Source organism: Chanos chanos, chromosome 8, assembly GCF_902362185.1.
Source record: "Chanos chanos chromosome 8, fChaCha1.1, whole genome shotgun sequence".
NCBI lineage: Eukaryota > Metazoa > Chordata > Actinopteri > Gonorynchiformes > Chanidae > Chanos > Chanos chanos.
In genome coordinates, this window is record NC_044502.1 from 44,373,755 (window position 1) to 44,396,254 (window position 22,500).

The 22,500-nt window shown below is 43.6% G+C and overlaps 1 protein-coding gene across 1 annotated transcript in view; it reads right to left on the reverse strand.

Moving 5' to 3' along the window:
- Positions 1-22,500, reverse strand: part of cdkal1 (CDK5 regulatory subunit associated protein 1-like 1) — a 336,749-nt gene that overhangs the window by 195,818 nt on the left and 118,431 nt on the right. The window contains exon 8 of the mRNA XM_030781973.1: positions 2,130-2,233. Within this exon, the coding sequence (XP_030637833.1) occupies positions 2,130-2,233 (104 nt within the window). The remainder of the gene's footprint in view (positions 1-2,129; positions 2,234-22,500) is intronic.

The window sequence follows — 22,500 nt, forward strand, 5'->3', positions numbered from 1 at the left end:
GCCTATTAACCTTAAAACGGTCCTGACACAGCTTAATAGCAGGAATTAGCAAACACACAACTGTTACCTTTTTTTTTTCTCTCCTCTCTCTCTTTTGTCATTCATATCTCAATGGCCCATTTGCCTGTTGTCAACATTTATTAATTCTGGCCAGCTGTGTTTGCGTGTGACACGCGGGTTACATTTAGCTGAAGAGTTTAATGAAGGCTGGACTGATATAATACTGCATGTTCCAGCGTTGGCTGTGTTTGCCAGGCACTGTGATCCAGTCTTACAGGTGCGGCTGGGCAGCTGTTCAGTGTGTTGTCTTAATTAGTCATGGGTGAAGCCACGGGGTTGGTTTTTTTTTTTTATATGGGGGGTGTTCCCTCTTCACTGTCCATTTATATTGTAATGTGAGACTATCTTTATGGTGTTACCGCAAGATTACAGATGTCTTTTATTAAATCATGGCCCACACAAACCTGCAGAAACACATATATAACATATGTAACATTTGAAAGCAACTAAAATGAGAAGTCACATATGACCTCCAGAGACCAAAGAGAAACAGATGTAATCACACTCAGACATGTACAGGAACACACAGACTCACATACACACATATATGCACACACACACACACACACACACACACACACACACACACACACACACACACACACACAGGTGACTAACGTCATACTCAAGCCCAACTTCCTCTTTTTTATCACTCATTCAGACACTTTTTGAAAAACACCAACGGACAGTTCCTGTCTTGTTTCCGTATTTGTAACTGTTGATACACCGCTGGGTTTCTCTTCTCTCTCCACAACAGCAAAACAAACTTCTGCTGTCCTTACACAGACACACACACACACACACACACACACACACGCACGCACACACATTTTAAGACCTCTGCAGTCCTTCTCTAATACACACATACACAGAGACACAGACACACACACACACACACACACACAGACACACACAGACACACACACACACACACACTCTTACAAACATGCTCTGTGTTGACCTTCTGATGAGACATAGCTCTGAGGAGAGAAAACTATAAAACCTGAATAACGTTACTTTGTCTGTTTAAGCCACAGGAGAGGGCTGAGGAAAGGCAATGGCTCAAAAACAACAACAACAACAACAACAACAACAACAACAATCTCACCCATTCAAATCTGCTGCTAGGGTCACTGTGTGTGTGTGTGTGTGTGTGAGCACAGCAGCAGTTCTGGAGCAGTAGTCAGGAGAAAGGGGACTTAACAACCACAGCTGTCGGACTGCATATTATCTCTAAGAACAAAAACATTAGCATGTGTTCACAGGAGGCCTCAGACTGGTCTGGCCCTCCACACTCAACCCAAATCAACACAGCCTACCACTTCAGCCCCCGCAAACACCAGACGAGTGATTAAAACCAGCTTTAGAGATGCGTGGCCTCCAGCAAAAGAGAGAAGAGATTAAAACCGAAAAGCCAGCGGTCTGCAGATGGCAGACATAATGTTTATATATGATATTATCTGTCAATCCACTTTTTATTTAGTTGTAACGCTCTCACAAAGACATGCACCCCCCCCCCCCAAAAAAGCAAATTAAATACAAATTCTGTAATCAACATGACAACACAGAGTCTTATTAGACATTTGTAATTGCACCTTTACAAAAAAAAAAAAAAAAAAAAAAGAGGACAGGGAGAATGAACCAATGGGCTTCTTTGATGCTTTGATTGGTCGGTTAATCTGATTGGGCACCAGCATTGGTACAAAAACAAGATCTCTGCCCGGTGACTGACAATGTTTGGCAACAGACTCCAGAAATGGCTCAGTGGCTCTGGGGGAGTGGGGGGGGGGGGCGGGGGACAAGCTGATGCAATCAGGAGTCTAATCAGTCCTAATACATTAATGGGTGATATTTTTCATGTCAGTTCACTAACACTCAGACTGCTTGGATTTTTCAAGCCCACGGCAGAGCTGAACCAGGCCGAAATCTTTTTAAGAAAGGTTAAAAATAGATTAAATGTTACCTTTTTTTTAATATTTTGGGCAGGGGATGGGGGGGGGTGGGGGCAGACCAGGGGCCTTTTGTTTTAGGGGGAGAATTAAAAAGAAAAAAAAAAACACACAACTTACCTTGAAAAGACTGTCTAGCTCTCTCCACGAGCTCCTCTATGGCATAGCTGGCTAGGTCCCCACGCGCATGTTTCGTCTTACAGTATGTACAGGCATTTAAACATCTGTGAGAGAGAGAGAGAGGTACAGGCATTTAAACATCTGTGAGAGAGAGAGAGGTACAGGCATTTAAACATCTGTGAGAGAGAGAGAGAGGTACAGGCATTTAAACATCTGTGAGAGAGAGAGAGGTACAGGCATTTAAACATCTGTGAGAGAGAGAGGTACAGGCATTTAAACATCTGTGAGAGAGAGAGGTACAGGCATTTAAACATCTGTGAGAGAGAGAGAGAGGTACAGGCATTTAAACATCTGTGAGAGAGAGAGAGGTACAGGCATTTAAACATCTGTGAGAGAGAGAGAGAGGTACAGGCATTTAAACATCTGTGAGAGAGAGAGAGAGGTACAGGCATTTGAACATCTGTGAGAGAGAGAGAGAGGTACAGGCATTTAAACATCTGTAAGAGAGAGAGAGAGGTACAGGCATTTAAAAATCTGTGAGAGAGAGAGAGAGGTACAGGCATTTAAACATCTGTGAGAGAGAGAGAGGTACAGGCATTTAAACATCTGTGAGAGAGAGAGAGAGAGGTACAGGCATTTAAACATCTGTGAGAGAAAGTGGTACAGGTATTTAAACATCTGTGAGAGAGAGAGAGGTACAGACATTTAAACATCTGTGAGAGAGGTACAGGCATTTAAACATCTATGAGAGAGAGAGGTACAGGCATTAACACATCTGTGAGAGAGAGAGGTACAGGCATTTAAACATCTGTGAGAGAGAGAGAGAGAGAGAGAGAGAGAGAGAGAGATCAGTACTGTATATAGCATGTCTAGTGTGTTCCTAAAGCAGATTTGTATAGAACTAATCATCTGATTCAGGTTTACCAACCAGTTCAGGAAACTGAGATAAAGTCGTTTTAATTCTCCTAGAAGTTTTTTCAACCTATTTTTATACAAGGAGGAAAACGCTTTTGGCAGGGGTCTGTATAGTTCGATTAAACAAAGGGGAAAAAAACAACACTTCACTATGAAAGAAAAGGGGGTCTTTTTCTTTTTTTTTATCTTTTTTTGTTGTGTGTCTTTTTTTCTTTTTTTCCTGAAGGTGAAGGTTATAGAGAAGACAGAAGAGTATTTTGGCCCTGAAGTGCAGCGTAGCAGGCTGCTCTCTGTCTCTCTCTCTAAAGCCATGATCAATATTCTCCCCACTCTGGTTTATGACGTTTTTGTTTTTCTTTGTGGGAACACCATGAGCTCTGAAGTTTTCTCAACCACACCAAACAACTGGACGCACAGTGCCCTGGAACACTCGTTCCCGCCTTTTATCGCCGCGGAGACGAGTACCGAGTCCGACCGGGGGTTCAGAAGGCGGCGGGGCCCTGACAGGCTCCAGAGGAAACCGAGCCAGAACCTCTTGACAAGACTTCAGTAACGTTTCCAAGAGCCGGGGAGGGGGGGGGTTGAAAAGGCTTTCGAGCGGGTAAAAACATTCGAGTCAAAAACACTCAAGCGGGTAAAAGCGTTCGAGTTATCTTCGCCGAGATCTCAGCAGTTCACACCGTGGTCTCCCACAGATTTAAAAGAAAAGAGCTGCACTGTGCAAAACTGCAAAGGGCAGAGGTTACCGTACCTTTGTTACCCCCCCACCCCCCCCCCAGTCCTGGACGATGCTGCCACTAAAACTTGGCTAATCTAATAATGCTAAAGATCGTTCAGCACCTCCGACTTCGCCACCCTAGACCCCACCTGGACCCATATTACCGATGGCCATGTGGTGTTATTACAGAGCCAAGCCAAACGTTTGTGGTAACACACAGAACAAAGTGGAGGCTCTCAACAGCACGGGAGCTTTATTTTCTTTATTTTTTTTTATTATTTTTTTTTTCCCCATCCGAAGTTTAGGATAAATTGGTTTCGACTTTGTAAGCAGCATTCTGAACATGCCTGAGGGCACAGCTTTTCCCCCGGAGCTGGAGAAAAGCAATAAAGGGAAGTCTGGTGAAGCAACTATGTCATTACGATAAATGCAGACGCGGAGAATGTCAGGCTCTAACTTCATGCCAGGTATTAATGGTGTGAAAACCCAGATACAAAGAAAAAAAAAAAGACATTTAAGCCTCATCACCGTACAGAGATCTTTTGTTATCTGTCCATTAAAAAAAAAAGAAAAATAAAATCTGGTTTGACAGCACTGTAATGTTTCTGAATTGAAGACTTCTTTTTGTTTGTCTGTTTGTTTGTTTGTTTGTTTTGTTTTTGCAGGTGCTCCAACACCTCTCAACAGCATGCTGAGTGATCATCTACAAAAATGAATAGATTAATTAATTATTTATAAAGAAGCACACGTCATTAGACACTTCCTCTGTTTGAGGTGGGCATTAAAGTTGCCGGCAGGCAAACGTGCCCCCCTCATTCGCCTCCACCCAGACCCCCGCTGGGGTCCGATGACCCCCCTACCCACCCAGTAAGCATTATAGTCAATCCTGCTTTAAAGTGCTCTGGTTTAGCAAAGTGGATCAAACCTTGGCCTAGCCCCAGCAGGTGACAAGTCCCCATGCCACGTTTTCACATCAAAACAATTCCCTTCTACACGTGCCTCTCAAGGCCTGCACCCTCTCTAAGATGACCTCAGGGCCAGATCTGTTTGTTTTTAATCATTATCATAATCTCTTTTTTTTTCCCATAATTATTCTGAGCTGTGAAGATTCCCTAAGAGAGTGGCCGGCTCACAAACTGAATGAATGAATGAATGAATGAATGAATGATTGAATGAATGAATGAAGGAAGGAAGGAAGAAACCCAGAAAACGTAAGCCTAAAGTAAAACGCATACAGGAGTATCCATGAAAAAGAAGATTTTATGAAGAAGGTATATAAAGCATAATCGTCTTCCAAACTCCAAAAAAGAAAAAAAAAAAATTAAAAAATCAAATTCTGTTCGGTCTCCTAGATCACATCAACCAGCTCTCAATCCTCAACCCACATCAACACTCTGAGGAGAGGACACTGTGATGATGTCAATCAAATTTTTACGCTCTTCTAAAATATGCACGATGGCTTATTACTTATTCATTTTGGCTGCAGTGCGCTTTAGTGTATTGACAGACGCACAGAGAGAGAAGGAAGAAAAAAAAAAAATGAAAAGCAGAGTCCTTTAAAAGGTATGCCGTCGCCTGAAGCACATCAGCTGCTTGTGTCAAACATCTCGTCTCCACCTAATCCATCTCTAAAGTCTTCGACGCTTCTCTGTCACATTAAAGACACATCGCTCACCATCCTCACCGGACCTTCCCTACTTTTCCCCGTTTTTACAGTTTCCTTCAGTAAAAAAAAAAAAAAAAACCCTGAGAAGGAATTTCTGAAGTTTGTCGAAATCTGCGAAACCGACTAAGGCCTTTAGATGAGTCACTTCCTATGACAGAATTGCCTTTTTTTTTTTTTTTTTTCTTGCACGAATTCGTCGATCCTTCTGAAAATGTAGTCCAGGCCCTCCTCAATTCCATGAAGGTACAGGCAAAGAATATTAAGGTTTTGATTAGACACCTGCAGTAAATAATTTCTTAATTACCCTAGCCCAGGAGCCGCTCGCTGTGTGTGTGTGTGTGTGTGTGTGTGTGTGTGTGTGTGTGTTTCTGGCCGTCATTAATTACACGTGCAGATGCGTGAGGACAGTACTCTTTATCACCGCTGTGAAGCAGAGCTGGAGTCTCTGGTGAGACGTAACTCACTTATTCTTTGTTACCTATTCAACGCCGACGCTGACAGGCAGACAATGCCACGGGATCCCTGGACACAAAAGCGCTCCCTTAGTTTATTAATTTGGGCTCAGGCGTGGGAGCCCCTGCTAAATTACACTGACCCCCCGCTGGCAAGAGAGATGCCCAGGAGAACCAGCCCAGACGCGGCTCCTACCCGATCGCCGGGAAAGAGGAGGCGCTAAGCCGACGCTAAGTGTCTGAACTCGCTCCTCGTCTGTTAATTGCGTGTTAAATCTGTGGGCATGTACGGGGCTAACTTGGAGAGGTAATTAAAGAAAGAGCGTCGAACTTCTCAAAAGAGCTTCAGCAACTTGTCTCCTCGTTTTTTGTTGTTTGTTTTGTTTGTTCGTTTATTGCGCCGCGCGGCTAAGAGCACCTAAAGGGAAGTCGACGAGGGACATACTGAGCGCCGGCTAGAAACATCAACAAATAAAAGTCGTTGCGACAAAAGGCTGTTAAGCTTAACTAAGTCAAAGATTAGCTCGACCGCCGAGTTGCCAAACTTTTTTTTTTTTGCTGGAGGAGAGGACAAACAAACAGAGGACAAAGAGACAGTGTTCAGAGACAGGTCTATTGAAAAAGAGTGCCTCGTTAAACAGTCTGAGACCAGTGAGTCATAGAAGCCCTGGAGACACACTGATAAACAAACAGAGAGGGAAAGAGGACATACCGCCAGCTAGATAAGCACACAGTTATTGCCTAACACAGACACACACACAGACACACACACACACACACACGTACGTTTGTGTTTATATCCTAATGGGGACTTCCCACTGACTTATAGTTTACTGTTACTGAAGGATAATAACCATTCCTAACCCTATCGCTAGACATTGCCATAACCAAAGAAATGTTTTGGCATTTTGTGTTCTACCAATAACTATAATATCTTCCATCAAAAAAACAAAAAAAAAAAATTCCCAGAAAATGTCCTGAATACGTTAGTTATGTCAGATATTTATAACCACATGGGGACGTCTGGTTCACGAGATGAGTCCCCAACAACCACAAATGCACACATGCACACACACACACACACACACACACAGAGGATTCAGACAACAGGACATTACATAACGCAGATCAAAGCAGGAGAGCACATGGGAGCTAAACTCGGTCCATGTCAATGATAAAATTCAGAATAAACAGCAGCTTCACCCATAACACTCCCCTCTACGCTGCAAAAAAAAAATGGGAGATCTGCTACGGCCACAAGGCCAACCCCACCAGCAATGATCACACTCACGCTGGGAGCCTGAAAAAGACAGAAAGAAAGAAAGAAAGAAAAAGAAAGAAACAAAGAAAAAGAAAGAAACAAAGAAAAAGAAAGAAAGAAAGAAAAAGGAGTCTGTTCATGATTTCATAGATCCCAAAAACAAAACTGTGATTCCATGCACCGTGTAAACTCCTCTGAGAGAGCAAGAGCGAGAGAGTGCAGGATGGAGAGAGAGAGAGAGAGAGAGAGAGAGAGGAGATTACAGTGGCTTAAAGTGTCTCCTGTCTGTCCAGAGTGGACTTAACAAGTTTAATTATTGAATGAGCTCCAGTCTTATCAAGAGATTTAATTATAGCTCGTTCTCCAAAACCTGAAGATGGGCCCAGAATGAGGTTGGGCAGCAGGTCTGTAACTGTTGTTGTTGTACCAGGATCTGCCTATAACAGTTTCCCTCATACTTAGAGACTCTTGTTGATTCCAGACCATTACGTGAAACACGAGTCAATGTTTCATTGTTATGATTAGGTTTGGTTCCCAATAATGCAGCTGGAATGGTATGATGATAAACTACAGAATCACAAAACCTGAACGATAATTCACGCTTAACGGTTTCATTTTTTTTTTTCCCCGTCGCCATATGGTCTCAATAAAAGTAATATACTGGTCGAACACATCCCGAAAAGATCTTTCCATACTCTTCAGCTCTGACGAAAAAGATGTATCTTTCAAATCTTCTTCTCAAACAAAACAAAAAAAAAAAAACAACAAAAAAAAGTTATTGTACATCAAAGCAATAATTCTAAAGAACTAGGAGTTCACGGCTAAGGCATCTGTACGTCTGAAGTGTCAGTGGGAAAAAAAAGTTTTGAGGAACATATGAGGACAATAAGATGGTTCCCCCTGATAACAGCAGGCCTTTGCTGTGCAGACCTGAGACATAATCTTCTTTATCTGTGTGTTACACTTTTTCTTCTTCTTCTTCTTCTCTCTTCCAGGGCTGAGGGAGCAGGTCTCAGAGGGACCGTGAAAGTGTCTGGATTACACGATGGTTGTAATAAAGAGAACTAATCGAGCCAGGAGGGAGGACGTCAAAGGAACAAAGCACGAACCGTAGCTTCTTACTCCCCGTCTGGTCAATCCACATGCTGACGGAGAAAGAAAACCATCTCAGCATCTCAGCGGGTAGACCGTATATAACAGCGTATACACTGGCCGTTCGCTCGACTTCAGTCAGCGCCAAGGAGAGCAGTCACGAGAGAGAGCGCGTGCGCCGCGGTTTGAAGTTCGAGTTCTAAGGTGTTTGTTTGACTTGCGTGGAGAGACTAAACCAACAGCCACGGGAATTTGTTTTCGCTTTGAGAGCGTCCCCTCGCGGGCCGATACGAACGCCCGGACCTGGGTCTCGGAGGGAGGCCATTTCCCATTCTTTGTCATGTTCACCGACTGCTGTGGCTTTTCCCAGCAGTCTAGGGCCTTTCCTCCCCACTCCCCCCCCCCTCCCAAACCTGCCCCAATTCCCTTCGCACAGCTATGTCAGATCTAAACAATGCAAGGTGTTAATTTGTTAAGTAAAACAATATGCTTGAACGCACAGCTTTCGTGGAGCTGCAAAAAAACATTTCCAGATGCTTGGATCTCACTTTGTTGTAAAAGCACCTAAATTGAATAAAAAAACCCTTAATGATGTTGTTATTGGAAGGCTATCGAGTTCGAAGATCAGTGCGCCTTTGCACTTGAGACACACGGAAAAACAAAAAAGCTGTCTGCATGACTAACCTCTCTCCTCTTTCTCTCCACACTGTTCTAGATTCTGCTCCAAATTAGAGAGTTTCTCATTGCTGCAGACAGCAGTTCTCAATTTATTTAAACCCCATTTTTTTTTGGTCACAAATCTGAGGCATTGCTAACCGCCACGAGCGGGTTTTCACACGAACTAAAACGTCCCTCTGTCACGAAGCATGAGGGAGGGAGGGAGGGTTGGGGACAGGCGCTGTAATGCACTTTGATGCCTCATTTGCCGACGGCTTTGTCTTCTGCCTGTTGTTTGTCAACAGGCATTGCCTGTTGTCAGAGATAAACTCTCAGGTGAATGACAACACCATGTTTTCTGTAACAGTGTGCATGTACTGCTACCTTGGCACTAATTTCCTTTAAAAAAAAAAAAGAAAAAGAAAGAAAGAAAGAGAGAAAGAAAAAAAAGACAAGACAAGACAAGACAACCGAAGCAAACTACCTCTCCTGCTGCTGAGTGGCCTTTGACAGTGTTTTCCAGACGTAATCGTGCATAATTAAAGCGTAATCTGCTGGTGATCTGTGCTGGAGCAGCCCGCCGCCGGAGACAAGCCGGGAAGAAAAATGGGAAAAGGTGGCTTTTAATTAAAAGCGAATCAGAGCCAGCCTCTAATCTAGACCCAACACTCCTCCACCACCTTCCCTAAGCAAAACCACAGCTCTGCTGCAACGAGCAGGCAAGGACCACCAGTCCCAGTACACAAACTGATCAAACCCAGCACTCTGCCGAGGACGGAGTGATCCCAGTACACAAACGGATCAAACCCAGTGCTCTTCCGAGGACAGAGGGATCCTCAGACTCTCAGGGCCTTAAAAAACATTTAACTCAAAGACCCAGGCTGGTTTTCACATCGACCAAACACTGCTGTCTCTGATTGGCTGATGTGAGTGTGTGAGTGTGTGTGTGTGTGTGTGCCAGTCTCCCAGGTATAAATCAGCGTGCAGTTTTGGGATGAAAGTCAAATCCAGTTTCGCTCTGGACATTATGGACCAGACTGGAAAGAACGACTACTAAACCAGTAAGTGTGGGTTTGAGGAGGAACCCTGGCAAAAAAAAAAAAAAAAAGAAAAAAAAAAAGAAAAACATCAAAAGAAACGTCAAGATATATAGCAGCACTGTTGTGTTTGGTGGTCCATATAAATCACTGGCAACCAGTTTCCCTGCAGTTATCATCGCATTCTGGGGAAAATGGGTCAGTGTGAAAACATAAAGCAAACTCAGGTGCCATTGTGAAGTCATATCTTACCATCTCAATGACAACTGAATTACATCTGTCATCTGGGGCCAGCCATCAATCTCATATTTTCAACAGGGAGGGAGGGAGGGAGGGAGAGAGAGAGAGAGAGAGAGAGAGAGAGAGAGAGGAAAGAAAGTAAGGGAGAGAGTAGGAAATAGAGGGAGTCAGCCGGTGAACGAGTGAAAGGAGAGAGGGTGGGGGAATTGAATCATATGTGCGGATCAGTGGAGCTGAAAACCAGTCCATACATTTGTTTGATAAACAAGGGAGAGGTTTTTTTTTTTTTTTTTTATACTCTGCTCTGCTCTGGAGAACAACTGTGCGTGTCATCTTCAAACCGGAGACCGCTGGGGGCACCCGAACGGAGGACCTCTGTGCTCAAAAGAAAAGAGAAAAGAAAGGGAAAAATTGAAAAGAAAAGAAAAGAAAAAGAGGAAACGCAGGCAGGCTCCCTGCACGGGCTACGTTATACTCTGAGGTCCTCCACTCTGTACAAAAACACTGCCCACATCAAGAGGAGCAAAAGAGACAGAAAAAGAAAAGTATGAAAATTTAAAATGCGTCGCGTAGTCCGATGCTATTTCGCTCTTGGGTAAAATGAATCTAACGCTCAAGCATTTTGCAGCCTTCTAGTTTTTTGTTTTGTTTTTTTTTGGGGGGCGGGGGCCGGGGGTTTGTTTTCGAGATAGCTCTCCGAGACATAGTTTATTATCTGACACAATTATTATCTGGACCAAATTTCCTTTAATCAATTCACGATGTTACCTCAGAAAAGTGACTGCAGGGTATAGCTCCATCATTAGCACGCGGTACTGATAGCCTTGTTCTAATTCTGTCTGTATTATATTACAGTCTTACACCCGTAAAATCCCATGCTATAATTGCCAGGGAAATTTAAATTACAAAGTGCACAGAGGCCTATTTAAATTTGCTTTAAACTTGGCTAATGATTTTTTTTTTTTTTTTTTACATCACAACCTCCTCCCCCCCCACCCCCCTCCTCCCGTTTCTTTTTTTCTATCCTCTCGCTTTTTTGGACCCAAAAACTTTTAACAATGCAACTTCTTATTCGTTCGTCCCTGTCCCCGAATGCCCCCCCGCCCCAAATTTTTTCTTTTTTTTTTTTTGGTCTCCCTTTTTTTTTGCTCTCCTGCTCTTCTGCACAAAGTGCCGTCGGCCCTGTAGCATCTGCTGAGAATGTGGTATCAGTGTGGATTTATCCCACTCAAGGAAAAAAAAAAAGAAAAAAAAAAAGAAACATACCAAGCTCTAAGAAAAGGACATTTGATTAAGTTCCACGCTCTGATTTATAAGAGATAGAGAGTGTAGCAAATGAAATTAAGGTATTCCTTTTTTTTTTCTTCTCCCAGAGGGAGAGTGTCATTTAATAGAAGAAAAAAAAAAAAAGCTAACTCTCTCCCCCTCCCATTAATGGAGGAATGTGTGAGGGAGAGACAGAAGTAAATCTCAAAGTGTTTTTAATAGCATTCTTTACAGCAATGAGTGTGTGTGTTTGAGTGTGTGTTTATATTATCAACTAATTGACTATAGTCACACACTATAATAGTATATACTATACTATACATAACATACTCTAGTGTACAGGCCATATCTAATATACTAAGTGTAGTGTACTACACATGAGTAAGACAGCACATGCATGGAAAATGGAATGTCAGAAGAATCAAATCCTTTGGAGAGACAAGGGGAGTTCAAGTACGCGCGCGTGTGTGTGTGTGTGTGTCTGTGTGTACTGCCTGTATTTTTCTAAAATATGTGTGTGTTTTTGTGTGTGTGTGTGTCTGTGCCTTCTGATTGGTCTGATTGCTGTTTGCCACAGAGGTGGTGTTTTAACATGTCTGTCAATTGATGGGTAAGACAGGCCTATGGCTGGGGGGGCAGATGTGGCTGATTTGTTTCTGCTACCTCTCAGACTGTTTCCCTGCAGAGAACAGCCACGACAGGTTCATAAATCACGACAAGAACACACTACACACACGCACACACACACGCTCACGCACGCGCGCACACACACACACACACACACATTAACACAACATTCCATTTTATTACATTTCCAAAAGAACAATAATTTGTCTTTGCTGAGACAAACAACATCACTTTTCTATAGCGCGATAAACCAACAGATCCAAATATTCCTGGAAAAAAAAAAAAAGAGAGAAAAGAAAAATGCAATGCCACAAACACAATGGGTTTTTTGTTTTTGTTTTTTTGTTTGTTTTTGTTTTTTTTTTTTTAACTATGCAGACTCTACTGTACAGATCATCACACTGTACACATCAAAATGATTCAAAACAACCATCTTTCCCTCGTTCATCTGTCTTAGTCAGACACCCCGGGCTGCTAGTTTGATTTGTAGCTCCCTAGAAAAAAGACCCCCCTTCCGGATCCCCACGACTCTCTGCCAGCACAACAATGCAGAGAACCCCCCCCCCCCCCCACTTCAAACCCAACCCTCGCATAACGTAACGAGAAGCGTCTAGTGCAGTCCACCGCCTGTGTGCAGGCCTGATCACATTTCACAGCCAAGTCCCCTCACTAAATCAAACACATCTCCACTTTTCATGCCTGCTGTTCTTCTGCCCCCCAACACAAGTCTGAGAGTGTAACGCTGCCCCCCCCACCCCAACGCCTCAGCCCACCCCGCCCCGCCCTCACCTTACTCTCTTTTTTCTGCCCTTAAACTGATCCCCCGTGGGAGGAAGGGGGGGGGGTTGCAGCTGCAGAGAACGAACATCTCATTTCTCCTCTATCTATCATTTCCTATAAACTCTGTAATGTATAATTCATCTGAGACTTTCATTACTCACTTCACAGGAAATCAATAAGCACAATTAAATCCTTCTCCACAAAAAAAAAAAAAGAAAGAGAATAAACAACCAACAAAAAAGGGACAGAAGTGATTTGAAGTTTCATTGCATCTCATTCATTAATGGAAACAGAGAGAGAGAGAGAGAGAGAGAGAGAGAGACAGAGAGAGAGAGAGAGACAGAGAGAGAGATAAAACAAGAATCACTGTCTTGATGACTGCACTGGTAACTGGTAAGATGGTGGCGGTGATCAATAAAAGATCTGAATGAAATTCAAACTTTATGTTTTTTGGTACATCAGCGGCACACAGGTGTTGCGACCAGCATATGGTCCAAAAAAGCAATGGGAGCTATGGAAACCCTTCACAGAGGGCTCCTGCGCCTCCCACCGCAAGCGGCTCTCCTGCCATTTGAAGGAGACCCAGCCGTGACACGTCATGCTATAAGATCCTTCACGGCTATATTTAGGGTCTGAGGTTCAGGGCAGAGGAAGAGAATGCGACACACGAGAGGTCTGCATATGGCATGTGCCTCCTGGTGATCTTCAGCATCAATCTCTGTCTGGGCCATCAGACCTCAGCCTGGCAAAGGCCAAGACTTTATAAACCTCGGACACGTTCATAAACACGGGTATCCCCGGGCGAACCCACGCAACCTCACGACTCTCCAGCCTGAGTCTGCAGAAGGGAAAAGGGGGGAGAAAAAAAAAAAAAAAAGGAAAATATTTTAAAGGTCAGTTAGCAGCCTGATAAGGGCTATTGTTCTGGGTTTCCGGAGTTACCTTTAGGTAAAAGACCTGAAGGGCCAGGCAAAATCAGACAGGAAACAGGCAAACACACAGCAGGCTTCTCAAACTGCCCCCACACCCCCCACCCCACACCCCCACCTTCATTTCACAGGAGCCCCGGGATGGAGAAGCCGATGCACTTGGGCGAAAAGCAGCATAAACAGGTAGGCAGGTGTCTGAGATGGATAAACAGGTAGGGAGATGTCTGAGATGGATAGCAGTCTCTCTCAATCTGTCTGATAGCCCAGAAACTGTCAGACAAGCAGCTTACTAATACACTTGAACGTTGGTTTTTTTTTGTTTGTTTGTTTTTTAATTTTTCCTTTTTTTGAGAAAGTTGAAAAAAAAAAATAAAAAAACAGCAACGGAAAAAAAAGGTTGTGGGAAAATAGGCTGCGCTTCATTGTTTGAAACGGGGGATTTAGAGGGGGCGGGACAACTTGATCCAAACTGTTTGGATTTGTGAACAATGCCAGCAAATAATCAACTATGGTGTATTTGGAATGGTATACCTCAGGACACCCCCCCCCCCAAAAAAAAACACACACACACGCACACAGAGGACAAAGTGACAAATAAACAACTTCTCAATAAAACACTTCACAATACTCAGTCCTCCTGAGGAAACATTCCACTCAAGCAAAAAAAGTACCTGCCTAAATTCACCAGGCCTTCACCAGAGAACAATCTGGGGCTTGATGATGATCTTGTTAATCTGGGGCTTGATGATGATCTTTTCAGTCTGGGGTTTGATGATGATCTTGTCAATCTGGGGCTTGATGATGATTTTGTTAATCTGGGGCTTGATGATGATTTTGTTAATCTGGGGTTTGATGATGATCTTGACAGTTTAGGGCTAGATGATGATCTTGACAGTCTAGGGCTTGATGATGATCTTTTCAATCTGGGGTTTGATGATGATCTTTTCAGTCTGGGGTTTGATGTTGATCTTCATAATCAGGGATTTGATGATGATCTTCATAATCTGGGGTTTGATGATGATCTTGACAGTTTAGGGCTAGATGATGATCTTGTTAATCTGGGGTTTGATGATGATCCTGATGATCTGGGGATTGTTAGTTAGCTGACAAGCTGAATCAGGAGCACGGGGGCAGGGAGAGAGATCTAAAACACACAGAGCTGTGTACCTCCAGGAGCAGGGCAGGGAACCATTTGACAAGACCCTGAAGGAGATTGTTCTCCGTCATAAATCAGACATGATCACTGGGTATCTGTTTGTGAAAACATCTTTGTTCCACCTAACCACCGATCCAAAGGCGACAAGTCGTCTTCTTTGTTTTCATAAACAAGAGACTATTTTCAAGTAAGACATCATTCAAGCCCCATCATCTGACACCTCTTTCTTTCCCTCCTTTTTATTTATTTATTTATTTGCTTGCTGAAGATTGATGTTCATCTTTGTTCGCAAACTCTTAAAATGATATTTGGGTGATACTGTTGCATGTGGCCTGTAGTAAACAAACTGTCCAATGAGGAACGGGGGGGGGGGGGGTGTCCAAAATGAGTCCATCGACACATTCAGTGTTGAGCCATGACAGTACTGAGAATTCTTTGAGGCCCATTAGACAGACACTGGTCAGTCAAGCATGCATGTCACTGATAAATTGCTCTCCTTGATGAATGTGTGTATGGGAAAGAGGGGGGGGGGGGGATAAATATATAAATAAATAAACAAACAAATAAACAAATAAATAAACAATACAATCCCCCCCCCCCCCAGTAACTCTTCTGGAGAAAACAAATTATCATCCCTCTTTCATGGGCCAAGACACTAATGACTATGGCTACCAAAATGACAGTAAATGGGAGAGGGCTTGTTTATGACTGCTGGGGCATTTTGCCTCAGTGCCTCACAACAGGCCTTTTTAAAATAAATAAATAAATAAATAAATAAGATACTCCCACAGGCAAAATGTAACAGGAAGCTGAGGCTGTGGAGGGGGGAGGGAAAGAAAAAAAGTTGCTCAAAAGCATTAAAGAGAAAGACGTAGAACACGCTAAAAACATATGATGCAGTCACCACGAGAAGTAAATTTAAGACACTAGAGTCTTTTTCCAAGAACACTTGTTCTTTCCACAATTTAGCAATTTGGCCCTCACCCCGAGGGCAAAAACTGCCAGGGACAGACACACACACACACACACACACACAATTGAAGGGCTCTTTTCTCCCCTTTTCTGACCTCCACTCAAAGCATCCAGAGAACACAGATAAGCCCCAGAGATGAAGGGCATTTAAATTAGTTCAACGTTATTAACTCCTTTACTTGGGTTCAGGACATTATTGCATTAGGAACACTATTAGTAAAACTCTTCAGTCTGTTATCATTAGCAGGCTATGGGCAGTGGTGGAGGGGCTCGGAGATCTCATGTGTAGTTACCCGCAAAACTCTGCATTGCTCTAAGTACTTTTGGCAAGGGCTACCAGTTCCCATTAGTGGATCGGTGGACGGGAAGCCTGCAGCCCTAAGCGAAAATTCCCATTGGGATCCCGTCTTATCGGCTTTGGCAAAAAAAAAAACAAAGGTATCAGATGTTAAGTAAGATAAATATTCCCTTGTTTCAGTCATCTTAACATTGCTCACATTCTAAAGGTAAAAAAAAAAAAAAGAGAAAGAGAAACGAGACCCTCCATCTGCTCGTACAACATTCTCGCACTTGCCCAGTAAAGACAAATGAACGTGTCAGGATCCCAGTACAGCAAAGCCACCCGCTGACTGGATACCACTACGCTACCCCGCTGCTGCTGCTCGGCAAACTAGGTTAGCCATACTCGCAGGTGTTTTTTCCAGCTGAAGCAGTGGCTTCAGAGGTCACCGTGGGAGGGAGGGGGGGGTGGTCGTCTTTCGCCTGGCGCCTGACAGACCCCTACATCATCCACACCATGTAAAAGCCTCCCCTCCCCGCCCCCCCCCCAAAAAAAAACTCCTAACGCTCCCCACAAAGACGGCGTTCTCTTCGGCGACATTTCCAAGGCTGATTCTCCCACCGTCAGATTATAGCAGGATTTCCCTGAATGCACCCCCCTGACAGGGCTCCGAGCGAGCGAGCGAGCGAGCAAGCGATTCGATCGCAGAGTGGACGAATTCGAAAGTGGACACAGATGCACAGTAAATGTTTCGGAGCTTCTATGGACGAGAACAAGACACGAATATGAATGACAAACATATCAGCAGGATAACATGCGAGGTAACGTTAAGAATCAGTCTGGTGAAAGAGACAACAAAAAAAAAAGGGGAAAAAAAAGTGAGAGAGTCAGTCAGTCTCTCATTAACCAAACTGGAATTCGCTCATTGTTACACAGTGTGCCTTAAGCAAGAAACGCACCACTGACCGCACTGATGCAGCCGAGTACAAGTAAAGAAACACACTGCATTGTTCTTGTTATGTTTGCTGTTATGGTGACCAATCTATACATGCCGCAACCAGTGAACCCCCATCTTAGACCTGTCACCATTATTCCACAGATGATCCATGGCATACAGAGAGTCTATTAACTCTTAATATGATGACGACACGAGTGTTTAGGCAGAAAAATCTAGAAACATCTGGATCTGTTTACTGTACTGGTAATTTTTAGCCTGAGAGAGCGCATTCGTGAATTCTGTGTTGGATTGCCTCATTTCTACTGGGAAAATAAATAAATGAATTGATAAATGAAATAAATAAATACAAGGAAGGGAATTCAATCAAGACCAGTTAAACAGGTGTTGAAATTAGCACGTAATCTAATGAATCTAACTGTGTAAAAATCAATTTGAAAATTAATTGAATTTCAACGACACTCCCAGGTGAACCGGTGCCAAAACTACTTGAGATCATTTTGTTGTCTAATTTTGTCTAATGGACCAGAACTTTAATCACTGTTTTCAGGGTCAAAACACTAAAAGCTTCCTGTACAACCAATGTATAAATCCATCAGCTCAACAACAACAACAAAAAACCCTCAAAGAGTATAACAAAAACATACTCCTCAGAGCAGAATTTATAACTGAACCTATTATGAACCAGACAAATTCCATTTACAGCATCTACATCTGACTTCACCGCGTCCAGGCCAAACTCCGTGTTGGAGATATTAATGTTCGTGCCTTAACACAAATCAAAATAAAGGTGTGTCTGCGTTAAAAAAAAAAACAAACAAACAAAAAAAAAACTTTCATCGCTCTTTTTCCTGGGGGTAATCACAGAAGGGGTTCATATGGACAAGATTTTCCATGAAAAACAGTGGAGCTGAGCACCTTATTCTCCCCCTTTAAACACCCCCCCCGCCCCAGACTCTGTTGCCCTCTGACCGTGAGAGCTGCGCAGACAGCGATTAACGGCCTTCACAGCTGGCTCGGGGCTGGAAATCGGCCAATGGGAATGCGCCAAACCCGCGCGCTAATGCTTTTCACATTACGGATCACCGTGATTGCAATGCAATAACGGGACGAGGGGACGCAGCCAAAAAAACAGCTGTGCTCTCATCGCTTTTTCAAAACTCTGGACCTTTCGCTTAGAGAGTGTGTGTGTGTGTGTGAGTATGTGTTTTTTTTTGGGGGGGGGGGGGGGGGGGGGCTGTTTGTGTTTTATGTTTACATATTAGTCAGCTTGTTTATGAAGTCTTTCTGCCGCTTCTCTTTGACGGCCTAAAGCAGTAGTGAAGGAAATATGGCAATTTGAACAGGGTACATCTTCTCCATATGTGTATGAGATGTCAACAAAACATACATTTAATGTAACCATACACAAACCACCCTCAAAACGAGGAAGACAGGTGCTTTTTTTTAAATCTCAGATGATCTTAATCTCAGATGAAATACGTTCTTAAACAGCAAACAACGGGCCAGAGTTCTATGACAAACTGCCTGGGAGCAGGCTCACTAACAGTGCGGTGAAAAACAGCCAGGCTCTCACTCTCTCTCTCTCTCTCTCGCTCTCTCTCAATGCTGGCCCTGTGTCGGGGAGACTGGCAGGGCAGAGAGAGGAGAGCAGGACTCGTGATAATCACATGTTCTTGTGGTTTTTGGAGAGAAAAGTTCATGAAGCATTTGCCCACTGGCAACGTGTTCATCTGACCTTTGCTCGGAAAGTGGTAGTATGGGTTCTGGGAAGAAAAACGAAAAAAAAAAACGGAAAAAAAAAGAAAGAAAGAAAGAAAGAAAGAAAGAAAGAAAGAAAAAAAAAAGGAATAAGCTCCAGCCGCTTTGGGGGCTCTGTAAACAACCTGAATGCAATTCATCTTGAGTGTGCCACCACCCAAAGTCGTCGTAAAGTAAAACAACCGTGTTATCAGTGAACTGGGACTGACGAATGGAGGGGGAGGACAGACCGAAGAGGAAGAGGGGGGGTATGCCTGAGAATGGAAATGTGCACACCAACACGTCCACTACTCCGGGGATTACTGAATCAGAAGGGGTTGGGCATTTTTGGTTTTTTTGTTTTGTTTTGTTTTTTGTTTTTTTCCTCCCCCTCCCCCATCACGATTATGGAGCTGATAGTATAGAGAAATGGATTTGTTTGGACATTTTCAATCAAATGAAAAACAACACATCCCCCGCTTTTTTTTTTTTTCACTTTCCAGTCAAAACACAGACTCTGCGACTCTGGGTTGCAGTCAGGCACATGGTTGGTCACTGTACAACAGCACTGCAGCGTAGTCTGAAACTGCAATGTGTTAAGTTAGTCAAGCAATACAGCTGATTCAAATTTCACATTAGCAGCCCAATAGATTGACGGGGTGGGGGGGGGATCTGTTTGTGTATCAGAGACAAAATGTGCTGGCATCCAGATATGAAGCCAAGCTGACTCAGCAAAGACATGGCTTTCTGTATCTTTTCACCAAGGAACACTCAGGTTGTCCATCATCCTTAATCCATAAAATGGGTGGACATCCCTCTCTCTCTCTCTCTCTCTCTCTCTCTCTCTCTCACACACACGCATTAAACCCTCAGACGAGGAAGACCAACAACCCCCCCCCCCCCCCCCCCCCCCACCCCCCGGTCAGAGTTTCACTCAGAGAAACAAAGCCACCCCTATCTGAACAGTCTTCTAAATGTCACGTCTGATGTCACAAGTACCTCAAAAGCAAATTAGGGTTAGGGTTAGCAAATCCAGAATGCGCCAGCTTTAAACACAGACAGACAGACAGACAGACAGACAGACAGACAGAGGGAGGGAGGGAGGCAGGGTCCCCCTTCCCTACAGGAGGTCTTCCCTTGCCCTGACTGATAACAGTCTTAGAACTCCTCTTTCATGGAAATGAGATGCAGGATTTGATCCACCGAAACAATGCCACGGTGACAGACTCTCTGTTTATCTCTGCAGTCGCCACCCAAGACTGACACTAACAGGACGCAAAGAGAGTGGGTGTGTGAGTGTGTGTGTGTGTGAGAATCATTTGTCTGTTTAATTTTAAGTTACAGCATTTAAATAATTTACAGGCACTTAAACTCATGTCTCATTTAACATTGAGTCTGTCAACATTGCCACTTTCTGGAGTGAGAGCAGTGCATGACCTCAGATAACTGCTTTTGTCTGTCTCTCAACTTGTTGAGAGACCAACTTTTATTTTTTTCTTCTCTTTTTTTTTTTTTTTTAATAATGTTTTCACTTTGTTCTTTTCACTCACAAGCTGTTTTTTTTCTGATCACAAAATATCAAAAACGTTGAAATGCTACGGCTTGTAAAAGAAAGTCCGTTGTTGATTTAAATATCTAACAGAATGCCTGAAGGAATTAAGGTTATCAAAATCAGAACTGTCAAAACACGATGAAAATGACCTTGCTCTTTTCTCCACGGCAGGTTTGGTGGATGTGTGTGTGTCCCGCAATGAAACTGTGTGTGTGAATGCGTGTGTGTGTGTGTGTGTGTGCGTGCGTGCGTGTGTGTGTGTGCTTGTGTTTATGTTTGTCCCCATTAGTGCACACTCTTACTGTGATGTGGTTTAGACTCAGGGCAACTTAACACATCATTGGAAAAACAAAGACACGATGCCCACTAATCCAGACAAAGCCATCTGGAGCTACTTTATCAAAAACAAGACACAAGAGGCTGTGATTGACGCAAGTGCTGACCAATGGCAGGAAAGATTGATACTTGTTCATAAAAGATTTGAAGGCGAGAGCAACTTGGCACATTATGTTTTGAAATATCACTACTCATTTCATGATTCATCTTGTATGTTATTATAAACATGTCAAGACACACACAAAAAAGAGTGCATTTAGTGCATAATCACATAAATCAAACATGACTTACGGTCGTCTCGGCATCACGTATGACCTGACGTATCATAAAACAAGCACTGAGAGCATGTGGTAAACACAGACATTCAATGTCATGTAAAACAAAAGCAGAGCTCCATTAGGGCCTCACAGACAAAAACAAGCTCTTTCCAGACAACACACAGGAGCAGGATAAAGCAACAAGATATATATAGAGAGAGTCAAATCTGGACAAAAGCTGCTTTGAATCATAGGAGGAAAAAAAAACAACTGGTCAGCACAAGCAGGTTTTTGTCTTTTAGATTCATAGTCTATCTGAGGCTTCAGTGACTGCCTCATGAAAGAGTGTTTTCCCTTCACAATGTCAGAGCCCCACACCGATCACCCGGCATGTAACCGAACCGACAGAGGTTCCCCCAGAGTCAGGCCGTGTTCTCAGGGTCCAATCATACCCCCCCCCCCAAGACAGTCCCCCAGAGAAGTGTTCTGGTGGATATCCCATGTGCCGATGTCACCTCAGAGGAAAAGATCAGTTGGAGATTCCTGTGGACTAAGGATTGCTTCTGTTTGTGTTTTTTTTTTCATCGTTTCTTCTCTGGTGGTCAAGCAAAAGCCTAGGATATAATGATATAAATTCCTTTTTACATTAACCATCAACCTCAGAACGATCTAAAAGATTCCCGGGGGGGGCTTTCCGTAGAAAGTGGCACATAAGCACTCTGCATCAATAGGAGCACTGCCTTTATAAACATTTTAGTCCTGCATGGCCCTGCTCCTGTCTTCACAACGTGGGAAAGTCTCCCAGTGTTTATAGTGAGACGGAGCCCAGTTTATCACCAGCATGCATTGTCTCCTCCTCGGAACATAACGGTGACGTCTCCAGCGCGTGTGACTGTGTGTCTGACGTGGGAGAGAGAGAGAAAACCGAGGAAAAAAAACTCTGCTCGAGGAGGAAAAAACTGACCCAAAATGTCAAAGCCTCTTCATTTTGGTTCAGCGGCCTCTCATTGAAGATAGGCGTTTTGTTCGGTCGGTAAAGGTATCGACGTCTGCGTCCGTGCATGTGCACGGCGACACGTGTGTCCGCTCGCATGCCATTACGTTAATGCACATGTCACAATCCGATGTCACAATTTACGAACATAACACACGTCAATACGTCAAGGCGGATAAAAGGTCACGGCAAAGTTCAAACAACAGGTTAGAGAGAAAGACTAAGAGGTCAAAAGGTCAAAGGAGAAAACACTGAGGCGGTCTCCGAAGGGTTTTTTTTTTTTTTTTCTTTACAGCAAGGAGTGACAGTTTGCTCAAAGTCACATATCGGGTTTTATTAGACGGACTGAGTTACTTTGGGATTAAGACACGCGTCTTAAGAGGCTTTGTGGAGAGAAAGGATCGCTCGCTCTTTCACTGAACGAGGATTGTCTTGCCTGCGTTAGCCTTCTTCACCCTATCTGTCTCTGACAGTAATTCAGCTCATCCC